Source organism: Aquila chrysaetos, chromosome 20, assembly GCF_900496995.4.
Source record: "Aquila chrysaetos chrysaetos chromosome 20, bAquChr1.4, whole genome shotgun sequence".
Lineage (NCBI taxonomy): Eukaryota > Metazoa > Chordata > Aves > Accipitriformes > Accipitridae > Aquila > Aquila chrysaetos.
This window is the reverse complement of record NC_044023.1, coordinates 10,581,428-10,601,913: the sequence shown is the minus strand read 5'-3', so window position 1 is coordinate 10,601,913 and position 20,486 is coordinate 10,581,428. Positions and strand designations below refer to the sequence as shown.

At 34.3% G+C, this 20,486-nt stretch overlaps 1 protein-coding gene across 1 annotated transcript in view; it reads left to right on the top strand.

The window, feature by feature from the left end:
* The window catches only part of DNAH12 (dynein axonemal heavy chain 12), a 74,857-nt gene extending 54,471 nt beyond the window's left edge, over window positions 1-20,386 (top strand). Inside the window, exons 52-74 of the mRNA XM_029995981.1 lie at window positions 318-458; window positions 595-836; window positions 1,179-1,326; window positions 2,196-2,341; window positions 3,825-4,037; window positions 5,032-5,226; window positions 6,094-6,286; window positions 7,273-7,445; window positions 7,955-8,095; window positions 9,053-9,211; window positions 10,237-10,381; window positions 11,213-11,363; window positions 11,692-11,945; window positions 12,514-12,654; window positions 13,479-13,616; window positions 14,539-14,772; window positions 15,198-15,383; window positions 15,857-15,960; window positions 17,059-17,263; window positions 17,459-17,596; window positions 18,066-18,157; window positions 18,416-18,483; window positions 19,599-20,386. Of these exons, the coding sequence (XP_029851841.1) occupies window positions 318-458; window positions 595-836; window positions 1,179-1,326; window positions 2,196-2,341; window positions 3,825-4,037; window positions 5,032-5,226; window positions 6,094-6,286; window positions 7,273-7,445; window positions 7,955-8,095; window positions 9,053-9,211; window positions 10,237-10,381; window positions 11,213-11,363; window positions 11,692-11,945; window positions 12,514-12,654; window positions 13,479-13,616; window positions 14,539-14,772; window positions 15,198-15,383; window positions 15,857-15,960; window positions 17,059-17,263; window positions 17,459-17,596; window positions 18,066-18,157; window positions 18,416-18,483; window positions 19,599-19,789 (3,798 nt within the window). The 3' untranslated portion in view covers window positions 19,790-20,386. The remainder of the gene's footprint in view (window positions 1-317; window positions 459-594; window positions 837-1,178; window positions 1,327-2,195; window positions 2,342-3,824; window positions 4,038-5,031; window positions 5,227-6,093; window positions 6,287-7,272; window positions 7,446-7,954; window positions 8,096-9,052; window positions 9,212-10,236; window positions 10,382-11,212; window positions 11,364-11,691; window positions 11,946-12,513; window positions 12,655-13,478; window positions 13,617-14,538; window positions 14,773-15,197; window positions 15,384-15,856; window positions 15,961-17,058; window positions 17,264-17,458; window positions 17,597-18,065; window positions 18,158-18,415; window positions 18,484-19,598) is intronic.
* Window positions 20,387-20,486: the final 100 nt, after the last annotated feature.

Below are 20,486 nucleotides of genomic sequence, written 5' to 3'. Positions count from 1 at the left end.
ATAATGAAATCAGCATCTTTTGCACAAGGGACAGTGTAAATTAAGGCTTCTATGTGACTGTAATGCTCTTAGCACTTAGGTAGCTGCCACATGGAAGACATACCAAAGGCATAGGACAGGATTAGGATGAAAATAAGAAAAGACCAGAAAGCGTGATAGGAAAAATCAAAAGAAATAAGTGAGCAGCGGTTTCTACTACAGTTAACACTGAGCAGTTCTTTCCTATTTCATTGTGTAGAGAAATGGCAATCAATCAGTGTAAATTTTAAAGTGTCAGCCACAAGACTTTGATGAGCTGTAATGCTTTTGTTATCCAGGCAGCTGTCATGCAGAAGATTCGGGCTGAGTACTTGACTAATCCTGAGTTTGATCCACAAAAGGTGGCTAAAGCTTCCTCAGCAGCAGAGGGTTTATGTAAATGGATTATGGCAATGGAGGTGTATGACAGGGTTGCAAAGGTGCGTTTTTGATCCTAGTCCCCTCAGTGCTATGAAATCTTTCCTTAGCTTGGTATATTCACCCTAAGCATTGTATTAAATAATGAAGTTACAAAAATGTGCTTTAAGCATTTGTGTATTGGTTGTAATTGAATAGGTGGTTGCACCCAAGAAAGAGCGTTTAAGAGAGGCACAGCAGTCCTTAGCAGAGACACTGACACTCTTGAATCAGAAGAGAGAAGAACTTGCAGCAGTTGAAAATCATTTGGCTGCTTTGGAACGAACCTTCACTGAGAAAACTGAAGAAAAGGCTCGTTTAGAATTCCAGGTTGATCTGTGTGCTAAAAAACTAGAACGAGCAGAGAAGTTGATTGGAGGCCTTGGTGGAGAGAAATCAAGGTCAGGTTAACATTCAAATGTCAGATATAACAGCCATTGTTGAAACTGAATTTGAACATCAGTTCTCTGAGCCTTTAATGCTGTATCTCTCAGGGCTGTACTGCTGAAGACTGTAACAGTCTGGGCCCTTGAAAGATTCCTTATTGTTTGTAATGTAAAAATATGGGCAGCAACATTGAAGAATTGTAGAGAAAGTCTTCAAAATAAGAAAATACATAAACACAGTGTCCTTATTCTCCACCTGAAGTTAAGATAACAACAGAAAAGGTTGATTTTTATTGTCAATATCATTAATGTGGAGGTTTCAGCACCATTTTTTTCTGTATTTTCTGCTTGTTATAGATGGAATAATGCTGCAAATGATCTTCAAGACACATACGATAATTTGACAGGAGATGTTCTGATATCAGCTGGTGTGATAGCATATCTTGGAGCTTTTACTGCTGGATTTCGACAAGAATGTACCAAAGACTGGAGCAAACTGTGCAAGGTTAGAAGGTTATCTTAGATTTAAATGACTGTTTGCTTTTTTTCACACTACTGCAAAAGGCCTCAAAAATAGCTTGTCATTTATTTAATATTAACCTAGTAAAACTCATTAAGATCAATGGGATAAATTCTGCTGATCCAATATTCTGTAAATTTTAATTTAATTAAATCAGTTAATTTACTCTAGAATTAAAGTACCATATCAGAAACAAGAGCACATCATTGACTTTTGTAAGGCTTGATTATTACTTAAATAAAATCTCAGAATTTTCTCTTTTTGCCTTTAAATGAAAGAATTAACTTTAAAATGCAGTTATGTATAATGTAAAAAAACTTCTATAATAACTTACACTGGCACATATTTATATGTTAATTAAATGGTCGATTATGCTGTTTGCAAAGGGACAGTTCCAACATACTTATACTAACACCATAATTCATAAATCAAGTGACTTGAAGTCACTGATTGTGGCTGTGACATTCAACAGTAACGAATCAGCCTTGGATTACTGTATTGAGTTATTGGAAGATATAGTCATTAGAGGATTTCCAACTGTGTGTGAGTTTCTTAAGGTAATGCTTTGTCATAACTTTATGTAACAAAATCCCCACATTTAGAATGTAGAAAAAACTAGACAAATCCTACAAAATTTGGAGAGAGAGTAAATACTCAGTGGGGAAATATAGCTAGCTGTTGAAACTATGATGTTATTTTTCTCAGAATTTTTCCTATACTTGACCTATTTCAAACTCTTAAGGAATTGCACATAGTCACTTTGGATTTAAGTGGCATTTAATAAAAGATGTAAAGAAACATGGAATAAAGTTAAACGGGGTTTTCTTTTCTTTTCTTTCCTTTTTTTTTTGCAGGAGAAAAATATCCCTTGTTCTGAGAATTTCTCTTTAAGTAAGACTCTTGGTGACCCAATAAAAATAAGAGCCTGGAATATTGCTGGTTTGCCAACGGACATATTTTCTGTAGACAATGGGGTCATTGTTGACAATTCGAGACGTTGGTAGGTGACAAAAAGGTTTAATTTTCAAATCCAAACAAGCTTTCACTTTTTTTAAAAAAAAACATACAATGTCTAGAGACAGTGTAGCTTCTGTAGAGACAATGTGATTGAAATCAAGAGTGGAACCTTTATATCCAGCTCCTGTGAAATTTAAGATGTGTAACACTTTAGAGATTTGTGTATGTAGGTACTTGAAAGCTTTCCTCTCAGGAGGAAAGTGCTCTTGGATAAAGTTTTTTCCCCCTCCTTTCCCCCCTCCTTTCCCCCCTCCTTTCCCCCCCTCCTTTCCCCCTCTTTCCTTTCCCCCCTCCTTTCCCCCCTCCTTTCCCCCCTCCTTTCCCCCCTCTTTTCCCCCTCTTTTCCCCCTCTTTTCCCCCCTCGCTCCTTTCCCCCCTCCTTTTCCCCCTCCTTTTTTTCTAATATTGTACCTTGTTGTCCTATTACTAGCTAGCAAAGCATTTATAAGAATTGGTTTTAGAACTACACATAAATCCTCATGCTTTACATGTTTAATGATAAGACTCAGGTTATGTAAATTGCAGGGTCCAGATATATCACAGTCCACTTCAGGTTCTTATGGTTATAAGGCTGTCAGATGACATTTTAATGCTTTATAGATATTTATTGTGTGTGAAACTTTCATCTATATAAAGTATTAGTTTAGGACCTTTAACAACTTTTTTTTTTTTTTAAATTCCAACTGAAATTTTATTTCAAGGGTAGTATCTACTACATTATATGAAAACTTGTGATAGCTGTCTGCAAATAATCTGCACTCAGTAGAAATACAAGATTATAAAACTTTCTAGTGATGTTTTTGTGATCTGTGTTCTCTTAAGAATTAGTCTTTGTGATAGATTCAGATTATATTTAGCTTAAAGTGTGTAATTCCATTTTTAGAATGTTGCTGAATTCTCTGAGGGTGCAGTTATAGGAGGTGTTTGATATCATTCATGTCTCACATTAAAATACATACATATAGGTGAAATCAGCAAGTACAAAGGGGGTCAAATGTGTCAAACAAAATTAAAATATTGTCACCTTTCCCTGCCCCACTTATATTTCCAGCCTTATACTAGCTGATATACCAACATATCAGATTTAAATTGCAGCTAATTGTTGACTTTTTTTTTAAGTGAAGAAATGTATGAGAAAGAACTCAAAATTTGTAAAAATAAATATATTCTAAATACTGAGAATTCCAGGGGAGAGGCAGAACAAGATTTTACAAGAATTCTGCATTCTGGTGTATTTTATAAAAATGTTATGAACATTTTTTGCAACTCTTAAAACTATTTTTGGTATTACTTTTCAAATTATGATAAAACATCTATACCTCCATTTCTCACTGATCTGTTAAAATAACAGAATCAAAATTGTATCACTTTTTCCTTGACAGCCTGACACAGAAACATTTTTAAATAGTTTAAATTTTTGAAAAACTTCTGCAAGCACTGAGAAAACTGTGTCTTGTATGTTCTAGGCCATTAATGATTGATCCTCAAGGTCAAGCAAATAAATGGATCAAGAATTTTGAGAAGGAAAACCGCCTGAATGTTATCAAGGTCAGTGACACAGATTATATGAGAACCCTGGAGAACTGCATTCAGTTTGGAACTCCACTTCTGCTAGAAAATGTTGGAGAAGAACTAGACCCATCACTTGAACCTGTGCTACTTAAACAGACTTTTAAAACAAGGTACACAAAAATTAATTTTGAACCCTGAAGTAGATTACATTAATGTTCATCTTGTAGTCTATGGTACTGTCTGATGTTTTTCTTATTACTCTCTGGTTTACTACTGCCTGTGGTAAGAGGAAGGTAACTTCACAATGGCCTGATGTTTTATTTTATTTTTTAATAAATATCATTCATGTATCACATGATAGTAGTGTTATGTGAAAACCTTCACCATGTCACTATAGGAGACTAAATGAAGACCCTTGACTCTGCAAAGGGAAGATTCTCAATGAAATTATGTTTTGGTTGTTCATTTTCATATGTTTTAGTCTAATACTAATATTTACTAAATTTTGCACAAATCAAGAAAAGTTGTCAAGGCATGTTGCTTAAGGCACAATTTTCCTGTGTTTCTCTGAAACTTGCTAAGTAGCTATGAATTTGGTTTTAAAACTTTGCTTTGTTTTCCTCCTGGATAAAGAGAAAAATTGCAGAATAGCACAAATATGTTTTCCTTCCTTCTTACATAGTTTACCTTTTCTGGTTTTCACATTCGTACTTAAAAAAAAAAAAAAAGAGAGAGAGAAAAGCTCAAACACTTTTTATCCCTTTGGTTGTTGGGGGTTTTTTTGGTTGGTTTTTTTTTTTTTAGAGTTTCTTATTTCAGACAGGTAATTCAAGGAAAGAATAATCTAAGAATATCATATTTAAGAATAATTCCATGGCGCTCTGTTGCCATTTCCAGTATTGTATATGCACATTGAAAGTACGGCAGTAATTGGATTGACTGGATTTTATCTGCTAAGGATAAAATGTGGTCTCACTGAAGTCTGTGAGAATTTTTCAGAGTATCAGATTTAATTAATTAATTAATTAATTAATTATTGTTCCTTCTCAGGAAATTTGTCATTGACAAGAAATTTGCTTTTATTTAATCACAAAAGTAATTTTTTTTCTGTAAGTAATTGAAGAAGGTAATGGTGTTCTTAACATTTCTTATCTCAACTTTAGGAGGCATGGAATGTATCAGGCTTGGTGAGACCATTATTGAGTATTCCAGTGATTTCAAGTTTTTTATTACCACAAAACTGAGAAATCCACATTATATGCCTGAACTTGCTACGAAAGTTTCTTTACTCAATTTTATGATAACACCAGAGGGACTTGAAGACCAATTGCTAGGTATTGTCGTAGCAAAAGAGAGGTAAGTCTCTCTTTATGGCAAATAGCCATTTAAAGTTTTTATGGCACAATTCGAAGGAAATGAGAGATTAATTTATTGGAAAGCAAAATGAATGTTACATGGTGTAAATGTTGCTCAGTAACAGCTTTAAAAAAAAAAAAAAGTTGTTTTTTTAGTTGTCATATCTAAAAAGCTTGTTAGGGAAACAGATTGTCTTGTTTACTGTGGGTTATGTGTCCACAAGTCAATTAAAATAGCAGATGTAAAATCATTGTTTTTTCATGGCAGTTTTCTCCTGAAATATTCCTTTCATGTTAGAAAACTATGTAAATATTATTTGAAGTTTAAGTCATTATTGTGATTTTTGCAATTTGACTGAGCTTCCAGACAAGGATGCAGAATTATGAGGATTTAGTTTTAATTTCATATGAAATAAATGCACAGTACCTCTGAAACTGATTATGGGTCTTATCTGAACCCTCACAGAGATACAGAGAAGTAGTTTCTAGGTTGTACAGAAATGGCTATGCAATTAGGCTAAATTCTGTTTGCTAAAAAAGTGTTTCCAGCAGTAAGCTTACTCCACAGATCACTTGGAGTTTTTTCAGGCAGAAGAGGTACAATAAAGGAAAACTAGGATGTACTGACATGTGCAAAATGCTATGATGTTAAAGTTTAGACCATCATTTCCAAATACTGAACTGAAGTTATGCAAAGAAATCTATACTCAGAATTATAAACATATGCTGAACAGTAACAACCTATTTAAACTGAGGAGAGCATTCACAAATATTTATTGTACGAAAAGGGAGTCATCTTCATGGGCTTTCTTTACAGTCAGTGGAAGGTGAACATTGACTGTTTTTATGGTATTTGTTTTTTCATCAGACCAGAATTAGAAGAGGAAAGAAATGCTCTCATCCTTCAATCTGCAGCCAATAAAAAGCATCTAAAAGAAATTGAGAAGAAAATTTTAGAAACCTTACATTCATCTGAAGGGAACATTCTGGAAGACGAGACTGCTATCGAGGTCTTGGATTCTGCTAAAATAATGGCTAATGAGATCACAAAAAAACAGCAGGTAAGGAGTGTATATGTGTTTTTGTTAACAGTACATAGAAATGTTAAAAGTTGCATCTAGCAGAAGGAATGCAAATTAGATGCAAAGTGTAAGGAGGAAATTCTGTGCTTGTGAAATTTGAAGAGAAATAAAATTGGATCCGTTCTCACATCTTCACTGGTGGTTTATTAAGTCTCCAATTAAAAATATTTAAATAATATGTATCTATCTATAAGGACTGGGTGACAAGTAACAAATTTTGAAGTTAAGGTAACATGTTAAGATAAAAGAAGAAACTAATTTTTTAAAACGACAAAAATATTCAGGGAGACATTAATAATCTGGGTGACCAACGTAGGTATGCAAATGCAGATTCTTTTGTTGTACTTAATGAAAATACCAGCTGAACTCAATGAGAGCTAAATAACATTGGTAAGAGAATAAATATTTTTATTTTTTTTATTACTATAGACTTAACAGAAATCCAATACTAGCATTTCCTTCAAGCTGCTGTTGGCCTTCCTGCTCTTTGTTAATGCCTATCAAATGCAATCTCAGAATATGTCTGATGGTCAAATTTTGAAAAACTTCTTTATATTCAAAGTATTGTTTTGTATAAAGCTGATTTACAGTAGAATAACTAGAGCTTAAATACGTAACCAGTCTGAAATTACCCATGTTTTTGAATATTGCAGAGATAAAGATTGATACTTCTGGTGCTAAATGATGCATCGAAACCATTGTGCCTCCTTTGTCCTTTGTTTTGTCTATTGCATCCTGTAGTATATGTAAATAGATCAGGCAGTACTATGTTAAGGGCAAGTACTCATTTTACCTAATGTAGTTATCACCTACTGTGACTGTGCATTTTGGAACATAAAAGTTGTCTTACTCTGGCATTATAAAGTGCTGTATGGAAGTATTTTAATAATGTTATTAAGTAGTAATATTTTTGTACAAAAGAGAATATTGAAAGCTTTTTTTTATCAACTACTATTCATATTTAGATTGCAGAGAAAACAGAACTTAAAATAGCCGAATCTCGAGAAGGTTATCGACCTATTGCAAAGCATTCATCAGTGCTGTTCTTTAGTATTGCGGACTTGGCAAACATTGATCCCATGTACCAGTACTCCCTTAGTTGGTTTGTTAACCTCTTCATCAACTCTATTCATGATAGGTAAATACAGTCTTTTCTGGTGTAAAATAAAGTGTTTTCCTTCTCTTCTTATAAAGAGTTCCCTCCATTTTGAAACCATGTACCTCTTATGCCTTGTTAAATGCAGGTTTTTGAAATAAAATGTGATTTGTTAATGAAGTAAAGGCTCTTTTTAATTACTGTTTGAGCAAACAATGACCTGTAAGCATGTGCTTTATTTAAGTATTTTTAAGAATGTGACTTACAGAAAGGGTGAAGTCTGATTCTGAACTAGGCTCCGTTACGAACACTATGAGTGCACCACCTAACTAGCAAATTGATTTCAGATCATTATTTTGCTTGGGACTTTTAGAAGAGCTGTAAAACATTGAGTATAATTGAAACTTGGGTGAAATGGGCATCTAAGACCATTGTGGAGCACGTGGGCCTAATATGATTCCTCTGCAACCCTAAATAGATTTAGATTTCTTAACTGATTTTCCTAAGTTATTCAATTTGAAGTCTCAGTTTCTCACTTCTTTTCTTTTTAGTAACAAATCCAAAATTTTGGAGAAGCGACTTCGATATCTAAATGACCACTTTACATACAATTTGTATTGCAATGTGTGTCGTTCACTGTTTGAAAAGGACAAGCTGCTCTTCTCGTTTTTGCTATGTTGTAATCTTCTCATGTAAGCCCATTTTTGTGAAGTCTCTTAATAACAGAAACTAATGATTTTCTTATAGTGGAAAAAGATATTGCTGAGATAATGTGTTCTCGTGTATATTGATAATATAGCCTTTGGAGTAATATCATGAATGTTTGGGGTTTTCTAATACTGATAATATTTACAAGTGATGGAGTATGTGAGTACATGCATCACTACTATGTATAGGCTTTGGACATTTTACATAAGGAATGTTCCTATGCTTATTAAAATCAATGGTTTTGTCAATGATACATCTTTGACTCCCTTTAAAGGACCTGCGTAGTGCTACATAGCATCCTATGTCAGGAACAATTGCTGTTATTTAAGAAAACGTTTTAGAAAGAAATCTGACAGTAATGTGCCATCCCAGCAAGCTTTTGTCTTTGTTTTTAATTTTCTCTCTTCTTTCTCTTTTATCCTTTTGCATACATCATGAGGTCTCGCTTGCAGTCTTCCCTCTTCCACAGGCTTTTCAGTTTAGTCTTCCTGGGTTTTTTGTGATTTTGTGTGACTACATTGTGAAAGGAAAGATAAGTTCAAAATTGCACCATCACAACCATCATGTGCATACTTATTTAATTACAATGTGTACATGTCTGTGTATGGACCATTCTTCCTGGGCCAATTTGTAAAGCTACTGTATTCCCAGAACCCATTATTTTCTATAAAGCCTTTAAAAATCAGGAATAATTGCACTTTTAAAAACAAATAAGCAGATATATACCATTTACCCCTTGAAACCCTTACTATAGTCTTAATCAGTCATTTTTACCATACAGTTTTTTAACTATATAGAATACTGAGATCTGATTTCAGCTGCTACTGCAGTAGAAGTATTACTAAATGGCAGTGAAGTGTAATTAATTTTAAACAACTCTTTATATTATGTAAAATCGTATCTCAGTAACTGAATATTATCCATCTTTTTTTTTAATATAGGGCTAAAAATGAAATAGAACATCAAGAGTTTATGTTCTTACTAACTGGGGGTGTGGGTCTCAAGAATAAGTATAAGAATCCAGATCCATCTTGGCTACCAGATAAGAGCTGGGATGAATTATGTCGTGCAAGTGAAATCCCAGCTTTGAAAGGACTGAGGTATAGTAAAATGTTGATGTGAATTAGCCTTAATTGTTTTTGACCAAAGCATGTGTAACATGCTGAAAGAAAAGTTTCCTGTACGTTTTCCAAACCAGTGCCAGAATGCCAATATGGTAAAACCAGCCCGTTTTTTCATCATTAAGTTTGCTTCACTTAAATAAGTCAAACGGTTGGTTGGCTAATTGTAATATTATTTAATTAAACTATTTTTCTAAATTATTTGAGGCATCCCCTAAAGAACCTTTTCTTTTGGAATGTCTCCATGGTAGAGAAACAGTGTTTCAAGGGGGTCAATGGAGGCCAAAAGAAGTATATGTAGCAAAATTCCACTGCAGTGCCAGGCGAGGAGTTTTTCTGGTAAAATCTAATCTCTTGAAATCAGGACAATTTCACCCTGGATTTAAATAGAATTTAACCCTAAATTCTGGAGCCAGCACGGCTGTACAAGTCTTGTGTATAAATAGCTGACAGAGCCTGAATATTTGGAGGATTTGGATCCGATTGCGGAAACACTGCTCTCTTAGAAGAAATTGTTTGGGGCTGTTTTGTGTTTTTCCCCCTGTGAAGTTTTAGTAGCAATTTGGATGATGATCCAGCCTTTAAACAGTCTGGGAGTAGTCCCATTGCAGAGGACATACTCTGCATGTTGCGTGAAACCAAAAAAATTTTTTTCCCTGGTTGAATTTCCTGGTCATTTTCTTCCGTTAAAGAGTGGAGTTTTCATGAAGTATGAGAGGCAGAAAATTCAACCAGACCTTTGAAGGTCCAAGCAGTGCTGGCTGGAGGAATAGGCAGAATTTATTGTCAGCTTGGAACCTTTCAGGTGGAGTCTTGTATGTCTGCAATAGCATGGTGGGAAAAGATTTTTTCACTCTTCAGCATGGAGAAGCTCAACTGTAGGATTATTTGCTGATGTAGATGTGGAGTGGCTTGTATGACATTACAATGTAATTGGCTTCTGATAAACATCAAAAAACAGACTCCAGGTATTTACAGTAATTGTAAGTGCTTTTTTTCTCTAGGAGTCACATCTCTGAAAACATAGGCGAATGGCAAAAAATTTATGACAGCAAAGAGCCACAAAGCTTTCCGTTGCCAGAACAATTGAGTAATACATTAAATGAATTACAAAAGATGATAATTCTTCGGTGCTTAAGACCAGACAAGGTAACATGATCTGTTATCAAGTGTTTGTAGACTGTTCCGTGTCTTGTAGCATAGTTTGCACTGGTTGTTAAAATAACTAATCTGTTGTTTTATTAAGAAAATAAATGCTATTCTTATTTTTCAGTTGAGCAATACAAACACCGCAAGCATCAGCTGACATCTTTTGTCTGATGTGATTTAATGCATCTTTCAGAGTATACTCATTGTTCTAGTTTTCTTCAAGTGCTTGTTCATGTTTAGTCTGTTATATACTTGAGAGCAGGATATATTAGCCTGAAAAAATACACAGAGTATCCAGTACCATGTGCTTTCATACAAAGGGTTCCAAGGCAGAGAGAGATCAAATGTGTTCATTTGAACAGCCAAGGTGAATTTTTAACACATTCTACCTTTGGTGCACTTAGCAAATTATATTGGATGTACTTTAGGAACAATCAATGTTAGGATTTAAAGTATGTATTGCAGTTGCTCCTTAGAATTAATTAAAAATAATTACATTAATATTTACTAAGGGGGAATGTGGTGGTCCTCCACATCAGGTAAAGCCTTAATTAAACTCTTACTGTAATTTAATATTGTTTATATGAGGTATGTTATTTTCTAAAAGCATTATTTTTCCTCTTGTAAGGAAAAAAAAAAGGGGGCGGGTTGTCAACAAGAGGTGAAATCTTTGCTCCTGAAGCATTCTGCAAGACTAGTCTTAAATCCATGCAAAGCAGAGAGGTGTCCGTAGGCTCAGGAATTTAACTGATATATGGTACATAAAAGATGCTGTCAAATATCCAGTTATGTTTAATTTATGTTAATGGTTTTATTTACTTTTTTTACCAGATTGGTCCAGCTATAACAACATTTGTAACTGATAAACTGGGGAAGAAATTTGTAGAGCCACCACCTTTTGATCTAACAAAAAGTTACTTAGATTCAAATTCTACAATCCCTTTACTATTTGTGCTATCTCCAGGAGCAGATCCCATGTCTAGTAAGTATACACAGAAAGAGAAAGCAAAAGCGTAGTACAGCTTTTCAGATTAGGGACCTGAATTTCCCCTTCAATACATAATGAGGATTGTTTTGCACTTAGTGCAAGTAGATTTGTGTGCCTCATGTCAACTGGTAAAATTCTGTGCTCCCTAAAAATGGGAATGGTATTTTAAACTGAATAAATTTTACACTCTATATCAAAGCTGTACCATCTTATTAGATGTACATTTTAACACAACAGTAATAAAAAATTTTAAATATTTTTTTTTCCTGACATAACTTTTTTTTAACGAAGAAATGCTAAAATCTTATGCTTTCTGTTCAAGGCCTCCTGAAATTTGCAAATGACAGAGATATGGCTGGAAATAAGTTTGAGTCCATCTCACTAGGACAAGGACAAGGACCTATAGCTACAAAGATGATTCAAAAAGGAATGGAAGAAGGAACCTGGGTTTGTTTACAAAATTGTCATTTAGCTGTCTCCTGGATGCCAATGCTGGAGAAAATATGTGAAGAGTTTAGCAGTGAAAAATGTCATCCAGTCTTCAGACTTTGGCTTACTAGTTACCCTTCACCAAAGGTACATGCATTGCCAAATATTCTGTATTTGGGGAAAGGAAAAGTTGATGACATTTTTTGGAAATATTCATATCCCTGAATGACCTGATGATACAGAACTTTTCTGAAATACAATGAGGCTGTTGAAGAGATAATTTAATTAAGAGAAAGTACATTTAAAAAATAATAATAAACATAGTAATACCAAGCTTCCGTTGTAATATTTTGATATTGTGATGTGTAATATTTTGTGTACTAATGAATGGAACTGCATTTCGCCAGCGTTTATAATAAGTTTTTATGCCATCACTGAGGTTTTGTTTCACATAAATTAAAAAATTTAATTTTGCATTTTATTTATAGGGTGTTGAATACCAAGAAAACATTTTAAAATATAAGTTTGTTGTTTACAGCAAGGTCTTACTTTCTTGATGGCTTTGAGAATTTTTTTAAAAGCTTCTAATGTTTAAAATGTAATTTCTTACAGATAATTGTTTATATAACAAACACAGAGTAATAATATATTGTTATTACAATATAGCATCTATTCCACACTTTCTGAACGGAGTTTTGCTATTTCTTATTTCTAGTTTCCAGTAAACATTCTGCAGAATGGAGTGAAGATGACAAATGAACCTCCTACTGGTCTCCGGTTAAACCTACTGCAGTCATTTCTTTCTGATCCTATTTCTGATCCTGCATTCTTCTCTGGATGCCCAGAAAAGGAGCTGGTAATGTACCTATCTCTTGACAGTTTTATTCTTTCTTTTTTTTTTCTTTTCCACAGATACACTGATTTCTGTCCAGTGAATAATATAAGCTAAAATTCTTACTATGGTTGTGAGTTTATGTTTTGCAATGATAAAGATGATTAGTTGAGAATTACTCTGCCAAGTAATTTCATGTGGCAATATTTAAAATGGTTTCTTAAGCTTTATTAAATTACATACCTATTACACACACATATTACACAATGTACATAAACTCTGAGCATTAATTAGTAGGGCATACCTATCATTATTGAGATGGTAAGCACTGAAAAGGTCTTTTCTTGCTACCAGGGACCAGTACTGCAGTCCCCATATGTCTTACTAGTAAGTGATAAACTACTTAGCTAATCATTACCTATGAAGGAAGTGAAAAAACAGTGGGATTACTCAGAGATATGAATGTGGTAATCAATATACATAGGTATAAGTGGGTGCATCTAAGGACTTATATTACACAATGCATCTGTATTTTGTGTTTGTCTAATGAGCCTTAAAAGTCAGTAACTGGTGCTATTTGAATTCTTACGAAGTCAGCTGCCCTTTACATGGAAGAAGAGAAGAATCTTGTGTAATGGTACTTGAGGAACTACCTAAATGTGCTTGCATGTGGCCGCTATGTGTGTATTTGTTCCCAAGTCAAATAACCACAGCATACTTAATAGTTGCCTGTATTTGTACTTTAGATGGAGAGTGTTAATCAAATGGTGTGTTTTCTATGTAAGTTACAGACTGGCATGAGCATATAGGCTAGTTAATAATACTTTGTTGTTTTGTTTTTCTCAAAGGTGTGGGAGAAACTGCTCTTTGGAGTTTGTTTTTTCCATGCTCTTGTTCAGGAGAGAAGAAAATTTGGGCCTCTTGGTTGGAATATACCCTATGGATTTAATGAATCAGACTTGCGAATCAGTATCAGACAGCTGCAGGTAAAATCTTATATTGCTACCTTTAACTCAGATCTTGCAAAACATAGGAACAAGCTGATAGTCAAAAAGGAGCAATACACTTATGCTACATCAAATGTTCATAGATTTTCATGGCTTCAGTTCAGCTACAAAGGCAAAGAATGTCAATCATATTATAAATACTTTCAAAATTACAAATGAAATAAAATTTAAAATTGTCCTTTGAGAGATTTAGATTCATATAGATGTATGGAATATAATGAGTATATATGAGTATAATAAGAGTTAAAATTGTCATATATAAGACTTCACTGTGTTTTAAGTAACAACGTGTCAGTGACAGTCACCTATTATGGTGTTTTTTGTGGTTAGTAGGAGGAATTATTTTTTTCTACATATAGACTGTTAGTTAAACAGAGCCTCAGACTGTTCTCCTTCCCTAAAATGAAATTCTGAACACTGCTTGACCTTGAGTCTTCTGCAGGCCCTGTGTAGAAAAGTCAGTAGAGCTAAACCTGTGAATTACAGAAGCTGAGGCTGAACAGTTGGAAAAGTTATCAAGAAGTTAAGGAAAGAGATCAGAGGGTTCTGAAAATTGGAAGAAAAATTACATGAAATGCATATTTCTTCATGACACAGAAAAGTGTCCATCTAGAAAGTTTAGACTGGAAAAACTATCCACTTAAAAATAATTCAAGAATTACTTGAATGACTTACTTACTAATTTGGATATTCAGAAGAGGCTTTTACTACTAACTCCTCTTTATTTTAAACAGAAATTTTACCTGAAAAAGGATTTCAGAATTTGAATTTCCAACACTTAGGGCGAAAACTCCATAAACTGCAGTTTTACATGCACTATAGCTTCCAACCCTTTAGTCTGTAGGTCACACTTGTTCTGCAGATATTTTGTCTCTAGAATTACTCATGTCTTCTGTTTCAGTTATTCATAAATGAATATAGCCATGTTCCTTTTGAAGCTGTGTCTTACCTAACTGGTGAGTGCAACTATGGAGGTCGAGTGACAGATGACTGGGACAGACGTTTACTGCTGACAATGCTGGATGACTTCTACAATCCAGATATAATTGAAAATCCTCGTTACACTTTTTCTCCCAGTGGCAACTATTATGCTCCACCAAAAGGCACATATGAGGACTACATTGAGTTTATTAAGGTAAAAAGTAGCAACAAGATTTTGAACTGTTATAATGATGATGCACTAAAAAACAATCCTTAAAGGCTTCTTTGTGTTGAAAAGGTAGTTTTGCAGCACATTAAACTGTGTGCTTGGCTTCTTGCCTAACTTCCTTGTATGATCCTTGCCATGATCTAGAACGTTTCTCAGAGGGAATCAGTAGGTAAACAGGAGGGCCTGGCATAGATAATCAAGAATTCCTTGGAATGGAATGGCTTTCTTTAAGTGAGGTGATGGCTCTATCACCAATAATACTGTCTGCAAATACCTACCATTAAGGTCCTTATCCACCTTCAATTAAAGTCAGTGGTAGTTTTTCACTCTGCTTCTTAAAGAAGACTTCGATCTAATTCCAAGCCTGCTGCTTTATCTCATGCAGATGTTTGTTGTTTATTTTGTCTTAGAGTCTTCCCTTTAGTCAGCAACCAGAGGTATTTGGTTTGCATGAAAATGTGGATATTTCAAAAGATCTTCAGCAAACTAAGATCCTCTTTGAATCTCTGCTTTTAACACAAGGAGGAGGCACTCAGGGAACTTCTGGAGGTGGTGACAGCACTCTTTATGAAATTGCAGATGATATTCTCAGCAAGGTATTGTATTACACCAGTGATTCCAATTTATCTTTTTACAAAGCAGAAATTCTTTAACTAGAATCTTCAGTGTCAAATTGATTTCGTGTTGGAGGAAAAACCTCCTGGGAGGGATTTAATGCAACATGAAAGTAATAAATAGATAGGAGATGGGAGACAGAGAGAAAGCAGAGTAAACTTTGGAAGAACAGTGATTCATTCACGTGAACAAGATTAAAATTAATAAAATTGAAATGTATTCATAACTTTTCATGGTATGAAAAATTCTAGGTGGTTTTTAAAAGATAAACATCACTTTAAAAACCCCATAATTTTTGTTTAGATTAAACTGCTAAATACTGTATTGATAAGATACTCATCAGAAAGTTTAATGGTATCTATTACCCTGCAATTTTTTACATCTGCGTATTTTTAATATAATACTGATGCATAATGATATATGGCATGATTTCCAAATATGTTGTCATTTACAGCTTCCAAATGATTTTGACATTGAAGGTTGCCTAAGTAAATATCCTGTGAGATATGAAGAAAGTATGAACACTGTGTTGGTGCAAGAAATGGAAAGATTTAACAAGTAAGAGTGTTATATTTTATTTAATGTAACCGAAATCTTTCCATTTGCAGAAAAAGTTTTCCTGCAAATCATACACTGTAAACCCTATGTTGTGTGAAATATTTTATTTATTTATTTGTTCCCTTCTAATTGTCTGCAGTGATATCTGCAGTCCAAGCACCATTACTCCTTGTGGAAAGTCAGAATGTAGGATAGATGTCAGGAAAAATGATCTAGTGGCAAAATGAACTGAAAGAGGAAAATACATGACAGAGAAGAAGGGAGTCTGAGGAGGCACTTGGAAAAGAGAATGTGAACAATATTTTTATGTTTGGGGTTTTTTTTAACTTCACTTTCTCTTTCACCATCTTTATCTTCAATTATATTTTATTTTCTTCGTATTTATGACCTGTAGGGTAAAGGGGTTAGAAACTATAATACACGCACAGTTATAGTTTAAGAAACCTTTTCCGTGATAGTTGGAAATAATTCTGCTTATTTCTTGTCTCATATGCTTCTGTTTTAAATTATTCCTTTTTTTCCCATTCCCTGATGCCTTTCTTCCTATACCTTATTTTCACAATTATTCTCCTAGCATTACAAACTTATAATCACTTTTATTTTTCTCTTTGGGTCCCCAGTTTCTCTTTTGACTTTGTTTCCTAATTTTCTTTCTATCTTCACCTGCTCCTCCATTCTTTCTTCCCCTTCTTCTATTTGTCTCTTCATGTCTCCCACTTCATTTTCTCCTAAACTTTCAATAATGCTCTCTTGCCTTCAGTCTCCCAGTTTTCCTTTGTTGCAAACCCTACCCACCTCTTCTTTTGTAATCTAAACCTTTTTCCTTCATCTAGTATATGGTGTATACATTTGGAGTTCCAAATTTATTCTCTTACCAACAGAGTATTCTCAGATATAACAAAATAATTTATTAAACCGTTCCTAGTCTTAAATAAATTGTCACAAATGCACAAACCTATGACTTTACAGATGTGGCTAATTACACAGTTACATAGCAGCTATACAAGTTCTGTAGATGGTTTCATAATCCATGGAGGATGTTGTGTTTTACAAATCATGCAAAATGTGTGAAAATTTTGTTTTATTTTTAAATTCTAGTTTAATCCAAACTATTCGTATTACGCTAATTAACCTGAAGAAAGCCATTAAAGGACTGGTTGTTATGGATGCTGAACTGGAGGCTCTGTGTGGCAGTCTACTTATTGGAAAAGTTCCTGAGAATTGGGCGAAACGTTCTTACCCAAGTCTAAAACCATTAGGGAGCTATATTCTAGATTTTCTAGAAAGGCTGAAATTTTTACAGGTAATGTACAAGAGGCAGTACTACCAACTATTTAATCCTCGTCTTCATATAATTTGTCATTTATGTTAAAGGAGTATTGGGAAAGGAGTGATAGATTTTGCTTAGATTTTCTGACTACAGTTATGTAGAAAATGGTCAAACAATATGGGATTTGTCTCTTTCTGATTATTGAATGTGTCATTTTTCGCTTTCCAGGATTGGTATGAATTAGGGAAGCCCACAGTTTTTTGGCTGTCAGGATTCTATTTTACTCAAGCTTTCTTAACTGGAGCTATGCAAAACTATGCTAGGAAGCACAGGATCCCTATTGACCTTCTGGGATATGAATTTCAGGTAGGGAGAAATTATAAATGCATCTTTTGTTAATCCGAGTCCTGATTTTGCAGTGAGATGTAGTAAGTAAATTCTGACTGGAAGGTTCATTTTGCAGCTAACTCACTGCAATTTGAAGACATACATTTAATTCTTTGGTAAGGTAGGCATGTTAAATAACATCCGTAAAAGAGTTATATTAAAAGTCGTTTTCTCATTGGACCTGGACTCCACTCAAGAAAATAGCCTAGAGAGTAACATGTTTGTCTGTGTGATTAAAGCCTTATTTTCTAACCTACAATAAAGGTAATTAAAAAACCCACAGAAATCTGCTGTCTTTATAGTTTTGTATAAAAGTGGTACTGAAAGGAAGGTATTACTGTATTATTCTCAGTTTGGATTGATCTTCTGAAAAGTGGCTATTAGCATAATACCTCAAAAAGCAAACAGCTGTGAACGTTTAATAACATGGAACACTTATTTCTCATAGGTTATTCCTCAGGATACTGCTGATACTGCACCAGAAGATGGTGTTTATATCCATGGATTATTTTTAGATGGAGCTCGCTGGGACAGGACCAAGTCAGTAACAAAAGTGTTTTACTATGGTTCTGGAAAGCTTTCCTAGGTGCTTAAACAAGATTTGTTTAAAAATTTTAAGTGATACTTTTCATATTGTTGAAATAACACACCAAATGAAATACTCTTTCATGCATGGAAAATGGAGAAGGAAAAAACCAAAAAACCCCAAGCAAGTAATAACCAAAAAACCACACACCAAAACCCTCTTCAGTTTAACACCAAGCCACAAATAATTACTTTGTTGCTTTCTCTCACCAGGGGAATGTTAGCTGAGCAGTATCCCAAATTGCTCTTTGATATGATGCCAATCATTTGGATAAAGCCAAGTGAGTATAACTTCTCTGAAGTGTGAGCTATTCAACAAGAAGTTGCAACAGTGAATTCCTTTTTTACAGATCGATGCTCCTACCCTCACCAAAGTTACCCAAATGTGCACGGAAGTCAAGTGCATCTGACCTATGACTTTTACATTAAAAACTGATCCTACTAGCTTCATCTCATCTGAGCAATAGGCCTGTCCCTTTCCCCACAGATGTTTATAATTATGAATTAGATGAAAGGACTAGCTAAATGAATTTTTTTATAAATATGTTTAGGTGCTGCTTTTCAACCAAAAATTAATTTGGGTAGGAAAGCACATGGTGTTTGAATTCTTGGCTCTACTCAAGTTGAGGAGAACTTTTAATTGACTTACAGAGACTCAGTGTTTTACCTCACATGATTTAGCAAGGTTTGCTCAGGTTATTTTTAGCTGCTATGCTAGTTGTCTGTCATACTAGTAAGACATTTTCCATAACTCTTGTTTTCTTTGATCAGGAGCAGTAAATCCCTGGTTTTGTTTATTGACTTCAGCAGGACTTTCTACTGCAACTGTTGCAACTTAGATGTTATTAGCTAATAGGCAGTCTTATAAAGTTTCCACTTTTTCTGCCTGTGCTTTCTCTTAAGGTTGGATGAATCTGTTCAGATATGCATGACTTTAGACTTTGCACAAGTTGCATGTAAGCAGTCTAGGCATACAAAGAGTTCCTGCTGAGTTGTGTCCTTGGGATCTCAGGTGATTGAATTGCAGTTAGGTTCTGTGGCTGCTGGACCAGAATTCTTGTGGAGCTGTTAAAAGCTTGTGTATAAACTATGCTTTAAATAAGTAACTGTTCAGATTTTAATGTGTCTTTGAATGATTACAAAGCTGGTAGAATCACAGAAAGGCATCCAGTCCTGAAAACAAATTGTAGTTAAATTAGTTGGGTTTAAAAACAAAACAAACTACAAAAGAAAACACACAAAAAAGCCAGATAATTTTATTATGTTACTCAGAAAACAATTTTGCATTTTTACTTAGCTTTAAGGATGTTACTGTGAATACTTAATATTTGTATGTAGATTATGTTTCTATCAATAGATCTGCTGAATGTGTATTATTTTGTGGGTTTTTTTGAAGCTGCAAAATCGGACATCAAGAAATCTAATGCGTATGTTTGCCCACTCTACAAGACAAGTGAGCGTAAAGGAGTCTTATCTACTACTGGACATTCTACTAACTTCATCATTGCTCTGATGCTTAACACGGATAAACCAGTCCAACACTGGATCAAGCGAGGTGTTGCGTTGCTCTGCCAGCTGGATGACTAACTTTGGACAGTTCAGATTCAGACTTCACAAGATCCCATTCTTGTCGTTGGCCTATAGAGGAAGTAGAAAATCCTGTGTAAAAGAAACATCTGGACTTTTTTGATACTAAAATATTTTCTGATCCTCAATATTTTGTCTTAAATAAGTGTGTATTATTATTAGCATCTTTACTATCTATAGAAGATACAGCTAGGATTTTAGCCTTTGGTAATATTATTGATGGGTAAACATCAATTTTATGCATTACTTGTATACCACAACATATATCTTAATGGAAAATGAAAATAGTCTGCACTTTCTGAGAGGAACATTACAGGTGATGAACTTGAAGCATTAAGAGTGCTGAATTATGTGAGTGGAAAGCTAGTAGGTAGTAAGTTTTGGGATTTCAATCTGGATTTCTCTATAGCCTATGTTCTGTCATAGCATCAGTGAAGATTGCAGTTTGAGAAATTGTTTAACTGTCTATAGTAGGTACTTCTGATGCCTTCATTCCTCAGCAAATTCATCCTTTCAGGATTTAATTCAGATATTCTGATTTTTGTAAGGTTTTTTTTCCAAATAGTTTCTGTGAAGAATAAATGAAAAAACCTCCCTTATGACCACCTGCCATAAAATGTTATCTGTTTCCCTATTGCTCCAGAGAGGCAGTCCAGTTTCAGTTCCTTCACTAATTCTGCACTTTTGTTTCCTTTAA